Here is an 18,177-nt window from a genome sequence, read left to right on the forward strand (position 1 = left end):
TGCTGTATTCACAGCACAAATAGTATGTAGCAAAGAATCTTCATTTATTTCATTTGAAAGAAAACAACTTAGAAAATCTGAAAGCTTTCTATATCATCTCATTTGACATTTACTAAGTAGATGTCTGGTTTTAAAAAGAAATACACAAGAACTTGGATATACCAAAAAGCAAAACAACAACAACAGAAAAAAACAAAAATCAAAAGAATTGGGGAGGGATTATAAATATTATAAGTGGTAGAAGAAATTTCAAGTAAATTCACTGAATGATTCAGGTGATTACAAGGATAAAGTAGAAGAATATTCCCCTGGTAATAAAGCATTTCTCTGTAAGACACAATAATATCTTTTACATTTGAAACGCAAGTTCACTTAATGTAAGTTTCCTAAATTTGTTCTCTATACATATAACTGTCAAAAGCTGAGACAAGTTTGAATATATATTTATCATCCTTACTTTGGAATTACAGTTCCTATGAGAAACATCTGTATTTATTTGGTAAAAGTAATAAGTAAATTAATTTCTAATTCCCAAGATATTCTGGAGATTAAAAGTTCAGTGTCCATTGCTAAGGTGGTAGTCAGTTTTCTGTGGGCAGTAGGCCGAGAACAGAATGGTTTTGCAGCTGACCTTTGCCTTCCAAGTCCACAGTGAGCCCCTGCTTCGCACGTTCCCGTATCAGCTGCAGCGTGTGCTCAAAAATCTCCCCTGCTCTTGCTGTTTCCACAATCAGTGGGTCACGCGGGTAATGAAACTGAGCCAGCAGGTCACTGGAGGTGTGAGGTTTTCTGCAAATGACAAAACACATGATTCTTTACAAGGCAAGACTGCAGAATCCATGAAGCTTGCAAATACTGTGCATTTAAAAAGGCATTTCCCAAACGTTCGAGAAGAATGAAAGCTCCACCACTACCATAGAAGCTCTACAGAAGAGCTGTGGGCTCTTTTCCTATTTTGCTAACAACTTGATTCCAAATGTTAGTCCCAGTGCAGAACTCAAAAATGTATGTTTTTAATGAATGGATGATTTAAATAATAGTTTTATGCAGTAAACAACATCCATGGTGGGGTTCTAAACTGGAGGGGTCAATGAATGGATTATAGGGGGCTCAGTAAACCTTCTGAGGTACTATGCAATACCTCGGTCTGCAAGACTTGGCATTTTGTGCCTTCTCTTCCTGAATGTAATCTCCTAGAAATTCCCGCTTGCCTTTAGATTCCTGCTCAGGCCTCACTCTCCTTGTACAGTTTCCCTGAGAGCTCTGACAAGCTATCACTCCATCTTCTCTATTACTCCTGTATCCTTAAATACGTCTCTTATATACTCAGTAAGATGTACTTGAATTGCTGACATATTGTCTCCTCTGCTAAAGAAAGAACTAGGTTACTGATGAGATACTGACCTATTATTTATCTTGTATCCCAAATACCAAGCCTACTGACCACTACACAGTAGCAGTCTATGCACATTTGTAGAACTGAACTAAATATGTTAAAAAGAAATTTAAAAGCACTGAGAATGTGAAGCAAACTGTTTTAGAGACTTTGGTCAACTGAGGTACATTTCATCCTCTATGTCTTGAATCTTAATAACTTGAGGTCACAGAAGAAGAATAATAATTATGCTAGTAGCTCACTTTGGTTAAGCACTTTCTATTCTCCAGGCACTGCTGAAGCACTTTTTACATATTCTCTCATTTTTTCTTCCTAGCAAACACATCCATGAAGTAGTTCCTACTGTTATCCCAATTTACAGGCAAGAAGCCTGAGGTACAAAGATGTTAAGTTACTTGCCCAAGGTCACCCAGACAGAAAGTAATGAAGTGAGCAATCAAGGAGAGAATATAAATCAGCTGCGTGGCTCTAGAACACATGCCCATGACCACAAAGCCATTCTGTTTATGGATGTGCAGGAAGCCAGATGAGACTCAATTTGGGATTTTACAATGTCCCTTTTTGACCACTAACTGCAAATACTGAATATATACTTCATTCCATTATGATGAAGCCAACCATCATTTTTTTTTAATACATCCTGATGTCACAAACACAGAGAAGTTAATGGGATTGGAAGTTTTTACTAGTCCACAAACATTCCAATTCAAATTAAAATAAAGTAAAATGCCAAATATCCTAAACATAATGTTTGTCGTAGGCTCCCAGTTTATACCGAGGTGTGTTCAACTTAATAATCATTCTCAATTCACACATTGCAGGAGCACTGCATCTGACACTGTTTGGTGGATGCTGAGGTAACAGAGCCCATTGCCTAGTGTCTATTGTCAGCCTGTATAGCATGGACCTTTGGCATAAATTAATGTCATTTAGATTCTATGGGGAAGAAGTTTCCCCTTTTTTAGGGTGAACTGAAATGATGGCTAGCCCAGATGGGGACACATACACAAGGACTAAAGAAAGCACTCTTCTGCAATCTTATGCACTATAATGTGACTTATGGAGATGATAAAAACCAAGTAGAACGGAAATGAAAACAAGTTTTCAATCTATATAAAATAAATTCTTACTGTGAAAATAAATGTCTTCGTGTGGAGTTAATTGCACTGTCAACTCTCTGTACAGCATCAAGAATGGAAGACTCAACAAAGTCATCGCCAGCTTGTCTACCCTGTATAGCTTTGAAAATCAATTCCATGATTATAAATATCAAACAGACCTTGAAGTTAGGCATGATATGATATAAATGGCATTACATTTTTAAGAGAAAACCTCTAAGACAATGAAAATGTTATACAATATCTACATGATAATGCCCATTGCAGAGAGTAGGTAATTATCTTGAAGCAAAGCTTCATCTAACAATAACAATGTTATTTAGGGAATTAAATTATTCCAAAATCTAGTAAAGCTATGTGAAATATTTCCTTTTGAACAGTGCTGATTCACACGGGATCCAAGTTTGTCAGCAATTTGTCATCTTGGAGAAGGTATGAAATACCTATCTCGTCAGCCACCTTGCTTTAATGTTAAACATTAAGGCAAAGTGAATATTGTTCCATCCCACAGAGGCTTCTTAAGGCAAGAATTGAACTCTTAGTAAGATTTATGGGAAAATTAATTTATGCTTTTTTATAGCTCTCCAACATGTGAAAATACTGCAGAGTTAAATCCTGTAGACAAAGGAAGATATTTACTTACAGCTAAGCATTTCCAATCTATTGAATTTTCTTCAAATAATGGTTTAAGAAGTTTAACCATAAAGGAACAAATACTAAACAAAAATAATTATGAATGATATTTACAGTTCATATCAGAGATATAATCAGCAGAGTATCTAATTCATTTTGAGATATTAAAAGTAGAGTAACATTTTATATGACACAGACAATGAAAACAATAACTTTTTAGCACTGCTAAATACTGAAAGCAAAAGCTGATATAGCTTTAAATGTTGAGTTTGAAATTAATGTCATTTAGGGGAAGTAAAAGTGATTACAAACTTAAATAGTAATAGGAAGGTATTGTATGTATTATCAAAAAGAACTCACAATGAAGTAACCAATGTAAGCCTAAGTCAAGGTGTTACCACAATATAGTATGGTGCTATTATAAATATATGTATCTATATATGTGTTTATATACATATTTAAGCATATATATTTCACAATAGATGTGCCCATATAGCATTCTACATCTAGACATTACAGGAAAATTCCTGTATATTATGACCATCTATATACCCTAGATTTTATTGTCTTGAAAAGGCCACTAACATAAAAAAATGTAAAGAAAAAAAAATACTAGTGGTAGGGAAATACTATAAGGAAAAAATAAAATTCAGGACTATACTGAAAATCCTTCTTGGCAAACTAGATTATGTGCAGCAATTGTGAGTAAGTAGGTGGCTCCGTTGTCAAGTCATTGCAGCCTTTATCATGACCACAAGATTGAGGCTCAAAATGGCCAATGTTGCTTTTCCTAGTCCAAAAAATACATGGGATTGACCACATATTAACTAAAGATAATTGAAAGAAAAAAAAACACAAAAATTGATTAATTCAATTGGATGAAATTAACAATTTCCTTTCAAGTAAGAATATGAACAAAATAACTAAGAAATGACACAAATAGCTGACAATATTTGCAATCTCAAACTCTGATGCAGAAATGATATTCTGTTTCATACAAAGAAACCTTATAATACACTAAGAAAAAAATATATAGGCAAGTTATAAAAGAAGAAAGCTCAAAAGTTAATAAGGATATAACATGCTCAAAATCACTTGTAACCTCAAAAATGAAATTTAAAGTGTCAATGAACTACCATTTTATGCTTATTCTGGCAAAAAATGAAAAGCTGGTTAAAGCCAAATTTTCTCAGAAGTGAGAGTTCCTATAAATCCTCAGGCAGCCTGATAGGACTGTGGAATTGACAACTATTTTGGGGATTGTATTTAGAGCCTTTTTTGGTTGGGAGGAGGTGGTGGTTGTTACTTAGTAAAATTACATATGCACACATCCTCTCATCCAGCAATTTCAATCCCATGCATATATGTAGAAAAATTACAATTGAAATCCACAAGGATATGTATGAAAATGTTTATTGTAGCTTTGTGCAGTAGGAATTGTAGAAAATCGGTTGTACAGCAGTGGAAGTGTGGGTGTATTAGTCTGTTTTCACATTGCTATACAGAACTACCTGAGACTGGATAATTTATAAAGAAAAGAGGTTTAATTGGCTTACAGTTCCTCAGGCTGCACAGGAAGGATCACTGGGGAGGCCTTAGGAAACTTACAATAGTGGTAGAAGGTGAAGAGGAAGGAAGCACGTGTTACATGACTGGAGCAGTAGAGAGAGCAAAGGGAAAGAGGCTACACAATTTTAAACAACCAGATCTCATGAGAATTCACTCACTATCACAAGAACAGCAAGAGGGAAATTCACCCCAGTCACCTCCCACCAGGCCCCTCCTCCAACATTGGGGATTAAAATTTGACAGGAGATATGGGCGGGGACACAAATCCAAACCAAACCAGTGTACAAGGAAGAATTGCAAGTGCATGCAACAGTTAGAAAATGTGGTGGATGTTCAACGTGCATGCAACAGTTAGAACTGCCTGTGCATACATGGACAGACACTTAAAAGATGCTTAAGGTAAAAATTAGAAAACTAGAAAGAGATTATCATAAAATGATTGAATTAAAATATATAATACTTAGATGTAGTATAGTTGTTACATATATAACAAGGATGATGAAAACAGAGTATGGACATAAAAGGGAATGAATTAATTAGTTAACTAATTGAGTAATTAATGTAATTACTATGATTACGAGAAAATAATACTATAAATATAGCTACATTAGTCTGCTTATGTGTTCAAAAAAAGTCAGTAGGAATGAGCCTACTTAATTTACTTTTACCTTAGAAATAAAGAAACTAAAATCAATCAAATCAGTCTGCACTGGCATGTATGACTTGATTATTTAATCAACATATTAGCTTTTCTTTGTCCCTTTTACTCCTTCACTTTTGGACCTCAAATATAGAGAGCATCATTAACTACATGCTTCTGTTTGTGTCAGGTATTGTCACTGGGCCGCTGCATCTGGGACAAAATATGTTATCAAAGGTCTACTTGGATTGGGAAGTAAGAAGGTTGTGTGCTAGGACTGAGTTACCCTACAGGATGTAGTGCTATTGAGATGCCAAAATTTAAAAGGCTATTCATTATAGTGGACAGAAGTTGATGTAAAGTGTAAATTTCAGGAAATCATCATTTAATATGTGAATGTGAATTGGATTGGTATTTTTGCTTTTATTCTATTTATAAAATTGTTTTGCTGTTATAGTTGTATAAGATTTACAAGCATGGGGATTTTACAACCCTTGTCTTCATCTTTCAGCTCATCCATTAAATGAAGAGAGCAAGCCTTGCTCAGCACAGAGCTCAGGGCTGATGTGATTATCAGATAGCAAAGACACGCAAAGTTCTTTCAAAACTGCATGTCACATTGCACATATAAGGTGACTTTCATGATTAATGTGTTTTAAAACCCATAGGCAATCTGTATCCTCACACGATTATCAATTGATACTGTGTTATACTGTCATTTCCATCAATATGATTTGCTATTTATCTATAAGAATCAGAAGTCAAGCAGTGTGTAAAAGTGAAAAGGAGAAGAAAATTTAAAAAATGGAATAGTATGCAAATACTCTTTGAAATATTTAAACTACACAAATAGAAAACACATGAAGTTGTTCAGATTCTTAAAAGCACATTAAATACATGATATATTCAAACAAAAACATTCTTGATAACAAAGCTTTCTCGTTTTAATGTTAGTTATGATTTTTTTAAGTTTATGTGGTTTAAGAGTAAACTAAAACTAACTCTTTTATTATTCATTTGATTTCAGTGTTGTTTGGTACAAATTGCAAAAACAGTTTTATAAATTTCTTTAGAAAAGCACTGTATTATGTAAGCAAATCCAATGTGTTGGGGGCACATTAGAATTAATCAATACTGTTGTAGTTATTTGTCTCAAAAATCATCTCAGTTAATGGTCTAAGGAATAGAATAATCAGAAAATTCTGAGCGTATTCTCCATCTTTTTGTGCAAAATTTTACAGGAGTAGAGGGACAATTAGATCATTTTTCTTTGTTAAGTCTCAGGGTTAATAAAAATGAGAAAAAGGCCTCAGTAGATTTACAAAATAAACATGTTTAAAGTTATTGATGCACATCTACTTGCAATCCTATCCCTGTATCTATGAGGCTATCACCATTATTGATGGTAAAATCAAATGGTAATATTGAGTCCTTTCAGAAAAGGGGGAGCTTAGGCCACGTGGCCACTCACTGCTCTGCATGAAAGGCCTGGTTCTGGGTCACTTGGGGACTGAACCTAGAGATGGGATGGGAAAACTAAACAGCTGTGCTCCTCTGTCACCATTGCTAAAATATGCCTAGACCTCAATAAAGGCTGAGATTTTTTCACAATTACCAATGAGGTTTTGAGTATCTTTTTATCCTCCCCTTTTTCCCCCTGGGGAAGAAAATTAGCAGATGATGTAACTATCATAACTAAATAGGTCTTATCACTCTCAGTCTTTCCCTAAAAAGAATGATGCTAACACTGACATATGTGAGGGCTGTCCTAGGACACCAGAGACATGACCACAGCATACACACTGATGGTAATGACTGCCTTTATGAAATCATTTTCTTTCAACAGCAGAGATTCTGTCTTACTCATCACTTTGCATCATTAAACATGGAAACGAATTCATTGCCCTGGAGAGCGCCACTGTTTTTCACAGACTGGAAAAGGAAAGGCACCATCTACTTTGTTTAAGGTTATGGTGGTCAGATTACAACGTTTTATTTGTTTTCTTTATAATGTTTAAACTATTCAAACACTACAACACCAAAAATCTGGAAATGCTACTTACACATTAAAATGTATATGTTAAAATTTTGAGAGCATTTATCTCAGGATAGAAGTATGTGGTCACTATGTATTTTAGTACAAAATAGATGAGAAATGTGTTACTTTTAACATAGTTAAACGTAATATAAACATAAGTGTATGTACACTAGGCAGATGCTGTTGTTTACAGAAATATTTCCCCATTATTGTATTATTAAAGTTTGACAAAATTAAAACAGAAAATAAAATAAAAAGCTTGGCAAGAGAGCAAAAATAGTTTTTAAGCTAATTTACACCCTATTCAGAGTAAATTGTAAAATGTAGTAAAACAGCAATTTAAATCTCTTCAGTCACCAATTTCACTTCATTAATGTTTGAATAAATATAACTAGTGAAAATATTTCAATACCTTATTGTCCACTCATAACTCTGCAACAACTTCAGTGGCTTAGAAATTGATGTTTGTCTACACCAAGACAAATATTGGGATTAAAATGTCCAATAATTCAAATAGTGAATCGTTTATACAGAGTTTTGAAAAATAACTAGAACTCACAAGAATTTAACAGGTTAATTAATGTATAGCATTTGGAACACATGGTAAATGCTCAATAAATGTTAACTCTTATTTTTACTAGTGATATTCCTATGAGTTTAGTATAACTTATTTCATTGACTTCAAAGGGAAGGTCCCACTAACCTAAAGTCAGCTAATGTAGCCTTAAATCTTCAATCAGTTTAGTTTGATAATAATTTATTGGGTTAAGGATACAGTTGAAGTAGTGAATATTACAGGTGGGAGGATAATTTGGAAAGTTATTTCCAAACCTACATGCAAACTGATGAAAGATTGAGCCATAGAACAGGAGTCACATAAAGAAGAGAAGTGGAAAAGAAGCAATTTGGCGGGAGGAAAGACCAGTGAGGCACTGAGTTGGGGTAAGGGAGCCGAGGAGGAAGATAAATTGTGAAGGCAGCTTCCTGCTTCTGCTATGAAGGCATGCTAGGAGGAGACAAAGTATTCGGGGAAAGACCAGGGGTTCAGATTCGAATATGTTCAAGATCAGTTTTTAACACGAGGAATTGCGAGGACAGTGGGCCCACCAAAATGAGGTGCCCAACAATTAGACACTTAACTAGGAATTTCAGAGTATATTGCATTGCTAAGCATTGTTTTCATACAATTTAAACCAGTATATGCATGTTACATGCTCCAAGTTTTTCATTTAATAAATTATGGGTCATCTTTGCATTTTTCACCTTGTCCACATATTAGTTCAATGTCTCAATGGTAAGAATTTTATCACAGACATGCCATAAAGTACTTCCTCATTACCATTGCACTATTTTTGTAACTATTGTTTGAATTCTATCATGGAAACATAGAAATTCTATGCCAGAAAATACTCCTGAGAGAGTACAGGTCCATCTTTTTAAAAAATAAGAAAATCAATTCCAGTCATGGGTAAGGAAGTTATCCAAAGTGGCTGAGATCAATGAAGTCTGATGGCTTAATCCAGGGTTTTCGTCTCACTATCTCACACTTCTAATGTTTCATATAAATGTGTTATGTATTCAGTCAAACCGAATCATTTTCACTAGCAAGAAATGGGTCTATACTTCACAGCACTTACGAGCACTTTGTAGTTAATATAATATAGTGACTGTTAACAATAAATTATTCTTAAATATTTTTAAAAACCAATAAATATATAAATATTTTATCTAAATAAAATGTGTAACATTTAGATACAAAATATTATCTAGAAAAAAGAGAGAAGTGGGCAAATAGAATTAATATTTGTTGATGTAAAATACATTAACAACATCCTAAACAAAAGGATAGCTTCCCAGTAAATACTGTATCAATCTTACAAGTTATTTATGTAAACTGTTTACAAATCTATTAACTCTAAAGGGAAAATGAGCTTTCTGAAAAAATTACAACTGTAGAAATCTTTTTGTTCTTTTGTTCTTTTGCTATCATAGATGCCCTGCTACAAACATCAGTCAGTAAAACGTGACTTTTATAGAATGCCTAGATGGTTGTGTACTTTTCATTATTCCTCATCACTTTCTATGCCTGTAATTCCCAATGTAAATTAGAAACTCAAAAGTCATGATCACCTACTTGTGTCATTTACTCCACAAATGGAGTTACAACATTCTACTATGACTAAGTGGGGGCATCAAGATTGGAAAATCCTCCTGCAATGTATGAATTTTTCCTTTTAGTTATAATGACTTGGTGAATGAAAGGGTCTCGCTCATAAAACATTAAATGTTACTTTATTTTGCCATCTTTCCCCTTATTCTGCTAGTTTGGGTTTTATAAATACATATACACTTCTGTCTTGGATCTTAAATTTTCTCAAAACTTTTAAATTTGTATTCTTTCATCTTTCTTTTACTTTATTAAAAAATATTTCTAACATTATGAAATTTATTTGGTATAAATTACTTTTCCCTCATATTGACATATAAATGCCCCAGGGCCAAAACAGTTTTTCTTTGTTTAATAACATTTATTTTATTGTGTTATTATCTCCTTATAGCCTGTTTCAACACCATAGAACAGAATATCTCTGAATGTTATCACTGTTCTGAAATCTGGTAAATAAAGTGATTGATGCATTTTACTGAATGTTTTACTTCTGTTTTGTTTTTGAGATGAAGTCTCACTCTGTCACCCAGGCGGGAGTGCAATGGTGTGATCTTGACACTGCAAGATCCACCTCCCGGCTTTAAGTGATTCTCCTGCCTCAGTCTCCCAAGTAGCTGGGACTACAGGTGCGCACCACCATGTCTAGTTAATTGTTTGTATTTTTGGTAGAGACAGAGTTTCACTATTTTGGCCAGGCTGGTCTCAAACTCCTGACGTTGTGATACACCTGCCTCAGCTTCCCAAAGTGCTGAGATTACAGGCATGAGCCGCTGCACCCAACCTGAATGTTTTACTTTTAATACGTATGTGAATTACATTCAGTTAAATTTCTGTTAAAGACGATGAAATTCTTGTGTTGGAGATTCTGAAATGTTTTTTTCACTGTGATGATAGTGCTTCTGTGTGTGTGGAAGAGCAAGACAGAGAGGCAATACAGAGAGAGAGGATGTTTGTTTGCATGTGTGTTTAATGGCAAAGATTTTTAGCATTTCTAAAACATTGGGATATTAATTTAAATTCTGTAATAACTTTTTCCCAAACTATCTCAAGGGCATTTTTCCACAGGTCTCATAAATAGTTGAAGAGCAAAACGTGAACTCCATAAATTTATAAGAAGCACAACTACCATAGATTTTAAATCAGGAAAATCATGAACTCATAGAGAATAGCAGAGTGAGACTAGGATTTTGTAACATTAAGAAATTTTAGGTTGAGCATAGTGGCTCACGCCTGTAATCCCAGCACTTTGGGAGGCTAAGGTGGGCAGATCACCTGAGGTCAGGAGTTCAAGACAGGCCTGGCCAACATGGTGAAACCCCATCTCTACTAAAAATACAAAAATTAACATGGCATGGTAGGTGCCTGTAACCCCGGCAACTCGGGAGGCTGGGGCAGGAAAATTGCTTGAACCCGGGAGGCAGAAGTTGCAGTGAGCCGAGATTGTGCCACTGCACTCCAGCCAGAGTGAGACTCCGTCTCAAAAAAAATAAAAAGCAATTTTATAAGATAAACAACCTCTGACACTATTAGGACAAATATTTGTTGATTACTAAACTACATTGTTACAATTTTAAGAATATTATTCTACAAGAAGACATTTTTACAATATGGTATAATGAATGCATGCTGACTGATGTGCTGCTAATGAAAATATACATTTTATTTAAAATACCTAGACCAGGGATTCTCAACACCAATGCCTTGAGAATAAATCCATACTCCTTACTGAGGTTTGAAGATCCTATGGCAGGGGTCCCCAACCCCCAATACTGGTCATAGCCTGTTAGTAACACAGCAGGAGGCGAGCAGCAGGTGAAGGAGCATAACTGCCTGAGCTCCACCTCCTGTCAGATCAGCAGAGGCACTAGATTCTAACAGAAGCACAAACCCTATTGTGAACTGCACATGTGAAAAATCTAGGTTGTGCACTCCTTATGAGAATCTAATGCCTGATGATCTGTCACTGTCTCCCATCACCCCCAGATGGGACCCTCTAGTTGCAGAAAAACAAGCCCAGGGCTACCACTGATTCTACATTATGGTGAGTTGTAGAATTATTTCATTATGTATTACAATGTAATAATAATAGATATAAAGTGCACAATAAATGTAATGCACTTGAATCATCCCAAAACCATCTTCCTACCACTGGTCTGTGGAAAAATTGTCTCTGACGTAACCAGTTCCTGGTGCCAAAAAGATTGAGGACCACTGACCTCAGAAGTTTGATATCTCAGAATACGTAAGTGGAAGAATATGAAAGTATTCATATGATAGGAAAATGGCAAATCTTTATAAATATGAGTTGATAAGCTAAATCTATTTTTTTTTTTTTTTGAGGCGGAGTCTCGCTCTGTCACCCCGGCTGGAGGAGAAGCTAAATCTATTTTAAGTCAGGCCTGTGTTATGAAATATTATTGTACATAATGAAAGAGTTACCCAATCTCTTTTATAAACCCATAGGGCCTGGAAAAACTAAAAGGTAAAAAAGAATGTGCAAAACTATATTTATGAAATTTGTTCATTTTTAAGGAAACCGAAAGATGAGCAAAGCCCAAAATAGCATTCCAGATGCTCAGAGTTAAACTCATTTATTTCAACTGTTGATTAACAATACAGCAAAAACTCCTGAACCCATTTGTAAAAAAAGCAACACTGATGTCAACTCCCATATGCAGACATACTGTGCTTTCCTTCAATGCTTCCCCATGTAGAGAACACACCAGGCAATCTTCACAGCCTGCCTCCACTTGTAAATAACCTCAGCTGAGTTTCAGTACGGTCTACACAAACCTGTCTACAAATGGACTCTCCCATCTCCCTTGTGAACTAAATAATGAAAAAAAGAAAAAAAAGATTTTTTATAAGACTACGGTAAACAGTATTTTAAACAATCATTATATATAATCAACCGGCAGAGGGTTCTAGCTATATAACTAGATTGATGAGATGTAAAAAGCTATGTCAATTATGTTGGCCAATTATAAATGCCTGCAAACATTAAGATATTTGTTCTGGTAGTTGTAAAGCTTACTTGGGAGTTTGACGGATTGATTTCTAATTTTAAACTGGGATTAAATAAACTAGACTAGAATACGTAGTACGTGTTGAATTCCATATTATGCGTCAACCTCTGGCTCCACATTTTGGCTATAAATACATCTTGCATTCTATAATTTTTGGTTTGTAAGAAAACATGATACACATTTGCAAATCTTTGCTATTTATGTTCTTTTTTAAATTGTTATTTTTCACTTTATATCCCTTAAGATTGTTTACATTTAAAAGTTTTTATTTTAAAAAGAATAAAACAGCTTTGACTATAAACACACTTGACCAGAAAGAAAGCATAAGAGAGCATGATTAGTCAGGTCAGTCAGATAGGATTAGGAGTAGAAGCTGTTCGGAGACAGTTATTTGGATGTTGTAAATGGACCTACTTACAAACACCTACCAGTGACTGTAAGAAACATGTTGGTCACAACAAGGCCAAATGAATTCCGAGCCACACATTCGTATCTTCCCTCGTCAGGGAACCCTGCGTCGTAGATAGTCAGCGTGCCTCCACCATCCACGTGGAATTTACCACTCTCAGTTATCTGCACACCTTCCTAGGGAACAAAAAAGAGTTGTCACTGGATGGGTGTGGTTCCTTAAAAAATCATTTATTTACTTTTTCCAATGTGGGTTCATTTGTTCAACAGACATCTATTGCATGTCTGCTGTGTGTCAAGTACTGGAGGAGATACATGAATCTAGTAGAGAGAAGGAAGAGAGGAAAAGAGGTTTCTAGGAAGTGTGGTTTTTCTCTCTCTAATTATTAAATATGATAAGCAAAAGTTCAATCATGTAATCATTTAATAGAATAATTATTTTAAAATTATCACTCCAATGAATGGAGACACACAATTGATTCATATATTCCTTACTGCTAAAGATAATTCTGACAACTACGTTTGGTCGGGCACAGTGGCTCATGCCTATAATCCCAGCATTTTGGAAGACTGAGACAGGAGGATCATTTGAGCTCAGGAGTTCAAGACTAACCTGAGTGACATAGCAAGACCTCATCCCTACAAAAAAAATAGAATAAAAGTCAGCCAGGCATGGTAGCATGTGCCTGTAGTTCTAGCTACTCAGGAGACTGAAGTGAGAGGGTCGCTTGAGTCCAGAAGTGTGAATCTGTAGTGAACTATGATCATGCCACTGTACTGTAGCCTCGAAAACCTAGCAAGATCCCATATCTAAAATAAAAAAAATTAAAAATTAACAAGGAGAAGTATGTTCACAAATCCATCATCCAAAAACATCAAAATATTTTTATTAACGTATTTCTAATTTCCCTTCTATTTCTTCCTTGCATGTACTCATATGTTTTGTATAGCTATACTGATATGTGTATTATATATATACACACAATTAAAATATACTGTAAGAAGATAAAAATAACTAAATTTTATATGAGCTATTATTAAAGTGCATTTACTTTTAATTAGTATAGATTTACATACTTTTCATTATTATGGACTTAATTTTAAAAAGTAAAAGAAATTGGCCTTAAGAAATTGCAGTTAAAATGGCGTGCCTCTGCCCTGCCTCTAGCCCCAAAAGACTCACAAGAAACAGAGGATGGGAGATACTTTTTCAAAAGAACTCCCACTCCAGCTACAGCCAACAGGCCACAGCGTAGCCATGAATGTTTCAAGTGAAAATAATGTTTTACAGGTCTTCGGATTCTCACAGCTGACTTCACCCAATTCTGGAAAACAAGTCCAGGCGATTGGTAGCTGGTAACTCAGAGTAGGGAGTGACAGGAAGTTGCAGGAACCTACCAGATGAGAGGGCAGATGAGAGAGACCAGACACAAGGCATGGATGAGGCAACCAGGTGCACAGGTCACAGGGCCCAGCGGGTCCTTCCTTCAGAACCACACCTTCCCTGTCTCAGGCTGGGCCACTACTAAATTTTCTTTCAAAGTTGCTCCCTTCTCCTCACCTATTGCCAGAACTCCAGACTAAATTTATAGCTCTGAAATATCTGCTTGGAGTCTCAGCAATCAGATAACTTTCCAGCACATTCCTTATCTGCTTATGGTAAGGCGTTTCTATTGCTGGTAGCAAAGGTATGCTAACTCATCCCTTTTCCAAACTCATGAGCTGAAGGGGACTGTTATGAAGGGTAAATGTGATCGTGTGTGTAAAATGTCTGGCATAGAGTCGGAGCTCAATCAGTTTGTGATTAAAAGCTACCTTTTACAAAGTAGACACTGAGATATTCTGCTGATGTGATTATATAATGATGCATGTCATAGAGTGTAGAATAAGGCTTTAGAGACTGCCCAAAATGTATATTTTTCACACTTTCTATTTTTAGCATAAAAATATTTTAATATATAATATCAAATTAAAATGGGTTTTAAAAATTATTCAGACTGGTGAGAGGACATGAAATGAAAGTCTCTCATGACTGAGACCCCTAAACTTACTCTTCATAGAGACTGACATGTGAGACTTGCTACAGCACAAAAGAAGGCCTTGTTAATATATGGCAGCAATAAAAATAAGCCAAGTGGTTTTGGAAAACAGCTTTGTAACCTTTCACAGATTTTATATTTTGTCAAAATGTTTCAAAAACTGACATTCAGGCATGCAAATTTGTTGATTTTTAAGAACACTGAAATCTGAGACCAACCATTTTGTTTTGATGAAAAACTTAAAACAGAAGAGGCAGTTATGTTGGAAGAACATGGCTTCCAAAAGATGTAAGATATATAAGTAAGGAGCTATTGTTTCTTTAAAGCCATTCAGGGTTTGAAACTTCAGAACTACTTTTTCTTGTTTCTTTAACATTAGGTTTTCCATTCCTTTCCTGTTTCAGCCAATGACCTACTTTTAATCCACTTCTGAGTTATTAACTTAAAATGGTTTCTTATTAGCCACTAAACTCTTAATTTATATGTGTCAAAACCAATTTTCCTTAGAGGAATTCAGTTATGCTTACAAAGTTTTCATCACCAGGCAAATGAGAAAGGATAAACCTTGCCAAAACACTGACCCAAAATCAGATACAGTCACTTTAAAAAAAAAAAAAAAAAAAGAAAGAAAGAAAAATAAGAAACAGGAAATAAACCTGCTACAATGTAAAAAGTATTATTTGCTAGCAAAAGTTGCAACAGTAAAAAATCAATATGAGAATCATTACCTCCATTTCAGTGGGTCGATACATCTGTCAGTGTTTTTAATATTACTGTACTTTAGTTGAGATCTTACCTTATTCCAAGTAATTATGGGCTGTGGTTCTCCTTGAGCATGACATGAAATGTTTATATTCTTTCCAGCCTCGACACTTGCATCCTGAGGACGTAGAGTAAACACTGCAAGAGCTATAGAAAAAAACCAAAATAACATCATGTCAAATAATATCATTTTTGTCAATATATGCCAGCTGAGTCAAAGGTATGAATCTGAATGCCACATTGGTTAAGCACACTAGTTTTTTAAAAATCAATTACTTGGACATCTAGGGGAATAACAAGCATCACACCCATGTTGGCACCAAGTAGAGCAGAGGTGAGAGCAGCAATTAGGCAAAAGGAATGCACTGAAGCTTTCACTACATTTGCATTTTTAACACGTATCTCTTCAGCTGAGCTGTGGGTACAGCATTTTCATTATTCTGTCTCAGTACTTTTTGTTAAGTGTGAAATAAAACTATATGGTAACATCAAAATTTATTTGTGGCTAAGATAAAAAGATCCAGCTCTTCAGTGAGCATCTCATTTCCTCAAAAAACACAAACTACCATAATACACCTAATATGAAATAGATAATTGAGATAGCTCTATAACTATCGAAAAATGAATTCCTAATCCTTAAAACTCCCCAAATAAGAAATCCCCAGGAAGGAATTAAAATTATTTTACCAGGGAATTTGACCCAGTGTTTAAAAAATGTAACAGCAATTTTATAGACTCTCCTCTATAAAATAACAGAGGAGGGAATATTCCCCAACTCCTTTTGGGAGGCTCATCCTAATATCAAAACCAGACAATGACTATAAACAAAGAAAAAAAAAAAACTACAGTCAAATACTTCTCATGAACATATACACAAAAATCATTAACAAAATATCGGCAAATAGAATTTATCAATATGAAAAGGTTTAGACATCATGAGCAAGTAAGGTTTATTCCCAGGATGCAATACTGGTTCAATATTTGAAAATAAATCAATATAATCCATAGTATTAATGGCTAAAGAAGAAAAGTTACATAATAGTATCAATAAATAAAAAGTGTTTGCATATATTCAACACTCATTATGAGTTAAAGACCTCTCAGAAAGAAAATAAAAATAGAGGATAACTTCTACAACTTGGAAAAGAACATGTACAAAAGCCCTAGAGTAAGGAAACACAGTGAATACTTTTCACATAGAAAATAAGGCAGGGGTATCTGTTCTCTCCAGTCTTATTCAACACGGTGCTGCAATTTCTAGCCTGTGCATCATGGCACGAAAAGGACATAAAAAGCAAACCGAATGGAAAAGAAGAGATAAAACTGTCCCTATTTGCAGATGAAATTATTGTCTATGTAGAAAATCCTAAGACATATCAAAAATACTCCAAAGTGAGTTCAGCAAGGTCTCTGGATACAAGACAAATGTATTAATATATAGATAATATTTATTTTGTATACAATCAATGAACATACGGACATAGATCTTTTTTTAAAAAATTGCTCAAAAGCATGAAATAATTAGGCATAAAGTTAACAAAATATCTACAGTACTTATAAACTAAAAGTTACAAAATACTGAAGTACAAAATCAAAGATTAAAAAAATGAATAAGCATATATGCATGGATTGAAAGTCTAAAGACAGTAAAGATGTCATTTCTTTACAAGCTGATATACAGGTTTAACGTAATTCTCATTAAAATTCCAGCAAGATTTTTTCATATAGATGAGATTATTCTAAAATTTATGCGGAAATGCAAAGGAACTAGTATAACTAAATGGTTTCGACAAAAAAGAATAAAGTGAAAGCAATTAATCTACTGGATTTTAAGACGGGTCATATAGCTGCAGTAATCAAGACTGTGTGGTATTGAGGAAACGGGAAACACAGACACAAATATCAATGGGACACAGCAGGAAGCCAGTAATGAACCCAAACAAATATGCTCTATAGATTTTAACAAAAGTGCAGAAGCAGTTCACTGGAAGCCTTTCAACCAATGGTACAATAGCAAATGGATAACTATAGGCAGAAAAATAAACCTTTACTTAAGCCTCATACTTTATTTAACTCAAAATGGACAACAAACTTAAATATAAAATGTAAAACTATTATTTTAAAAATAGGAGAAAAATCTTTGATATTTAAGCCAAAAGTTCTTTGACTTTGCATAAAAAGCTTGATCTATTAAAGAAAAAAAATTGGTAATCAGGACTTCACCAAAATAAAAAATTCTGTGCTGTGAACACCATGCTGAGAGTATCAGAAGGCAACTTATAGACGGAGAAAATATTTGTAAACCACATATGCAGAAAGGAATAGGGTCTAAAATATATAAAGAACCCAACAATTCAACAGTAAAATACCAAACACTTCAA

The 18,177-nt window shown here is 34.6% G+C and overlaps 1 protein-coding gene across 1 annotated transcript in view; it reads right to left on the reverse strand.

Moving 5' to 3' along the window:
• The window catches only part of PXDNL (peroxidasin like), a 508,882-nt gene that overhangs the window by 95,445 nt on the left and 395,260 nt on the right, over positions 1–18,177 (reverse strand). The window contains exons 13-16 of the mRNA XM_073018080.1: positions 15,831–15,943; positions 13,016–13,172; positions 2,527–2,635; positions 632–789 (exon numbers count right to left, since the gene is read on the reverse strand). Coding sequence (XP_072874181.1) covers positions 632–789; positions 2,527–2,635; positions 13,016–13,172; positions 15,831–15,943 — 537 coding nt within the window. The remainder of the gene's footprint in view (positions 1–631; positions 790–2,526; positions 2,636–13,015; positions 13,173–15,830; positions 15,944–18,177) is intronic.

The sequence above is a fragment of the Chlorocebus sabaeus genome, chromosome 8 (assembly GCF_047675955.1).
Source record: "Chlorocebus sabaeus isolate Y175 chromosome 8, mChlSab1.0.hap1, whole genome shotgun sequence".
Taxonomy (NCBI): domain Eukaryota; kingdom Metazoa; phylum Chordata; class Mammalia; order Primates; family Cercopithecidae; genus Chlorocebus; species Chlorocebus sabaeus.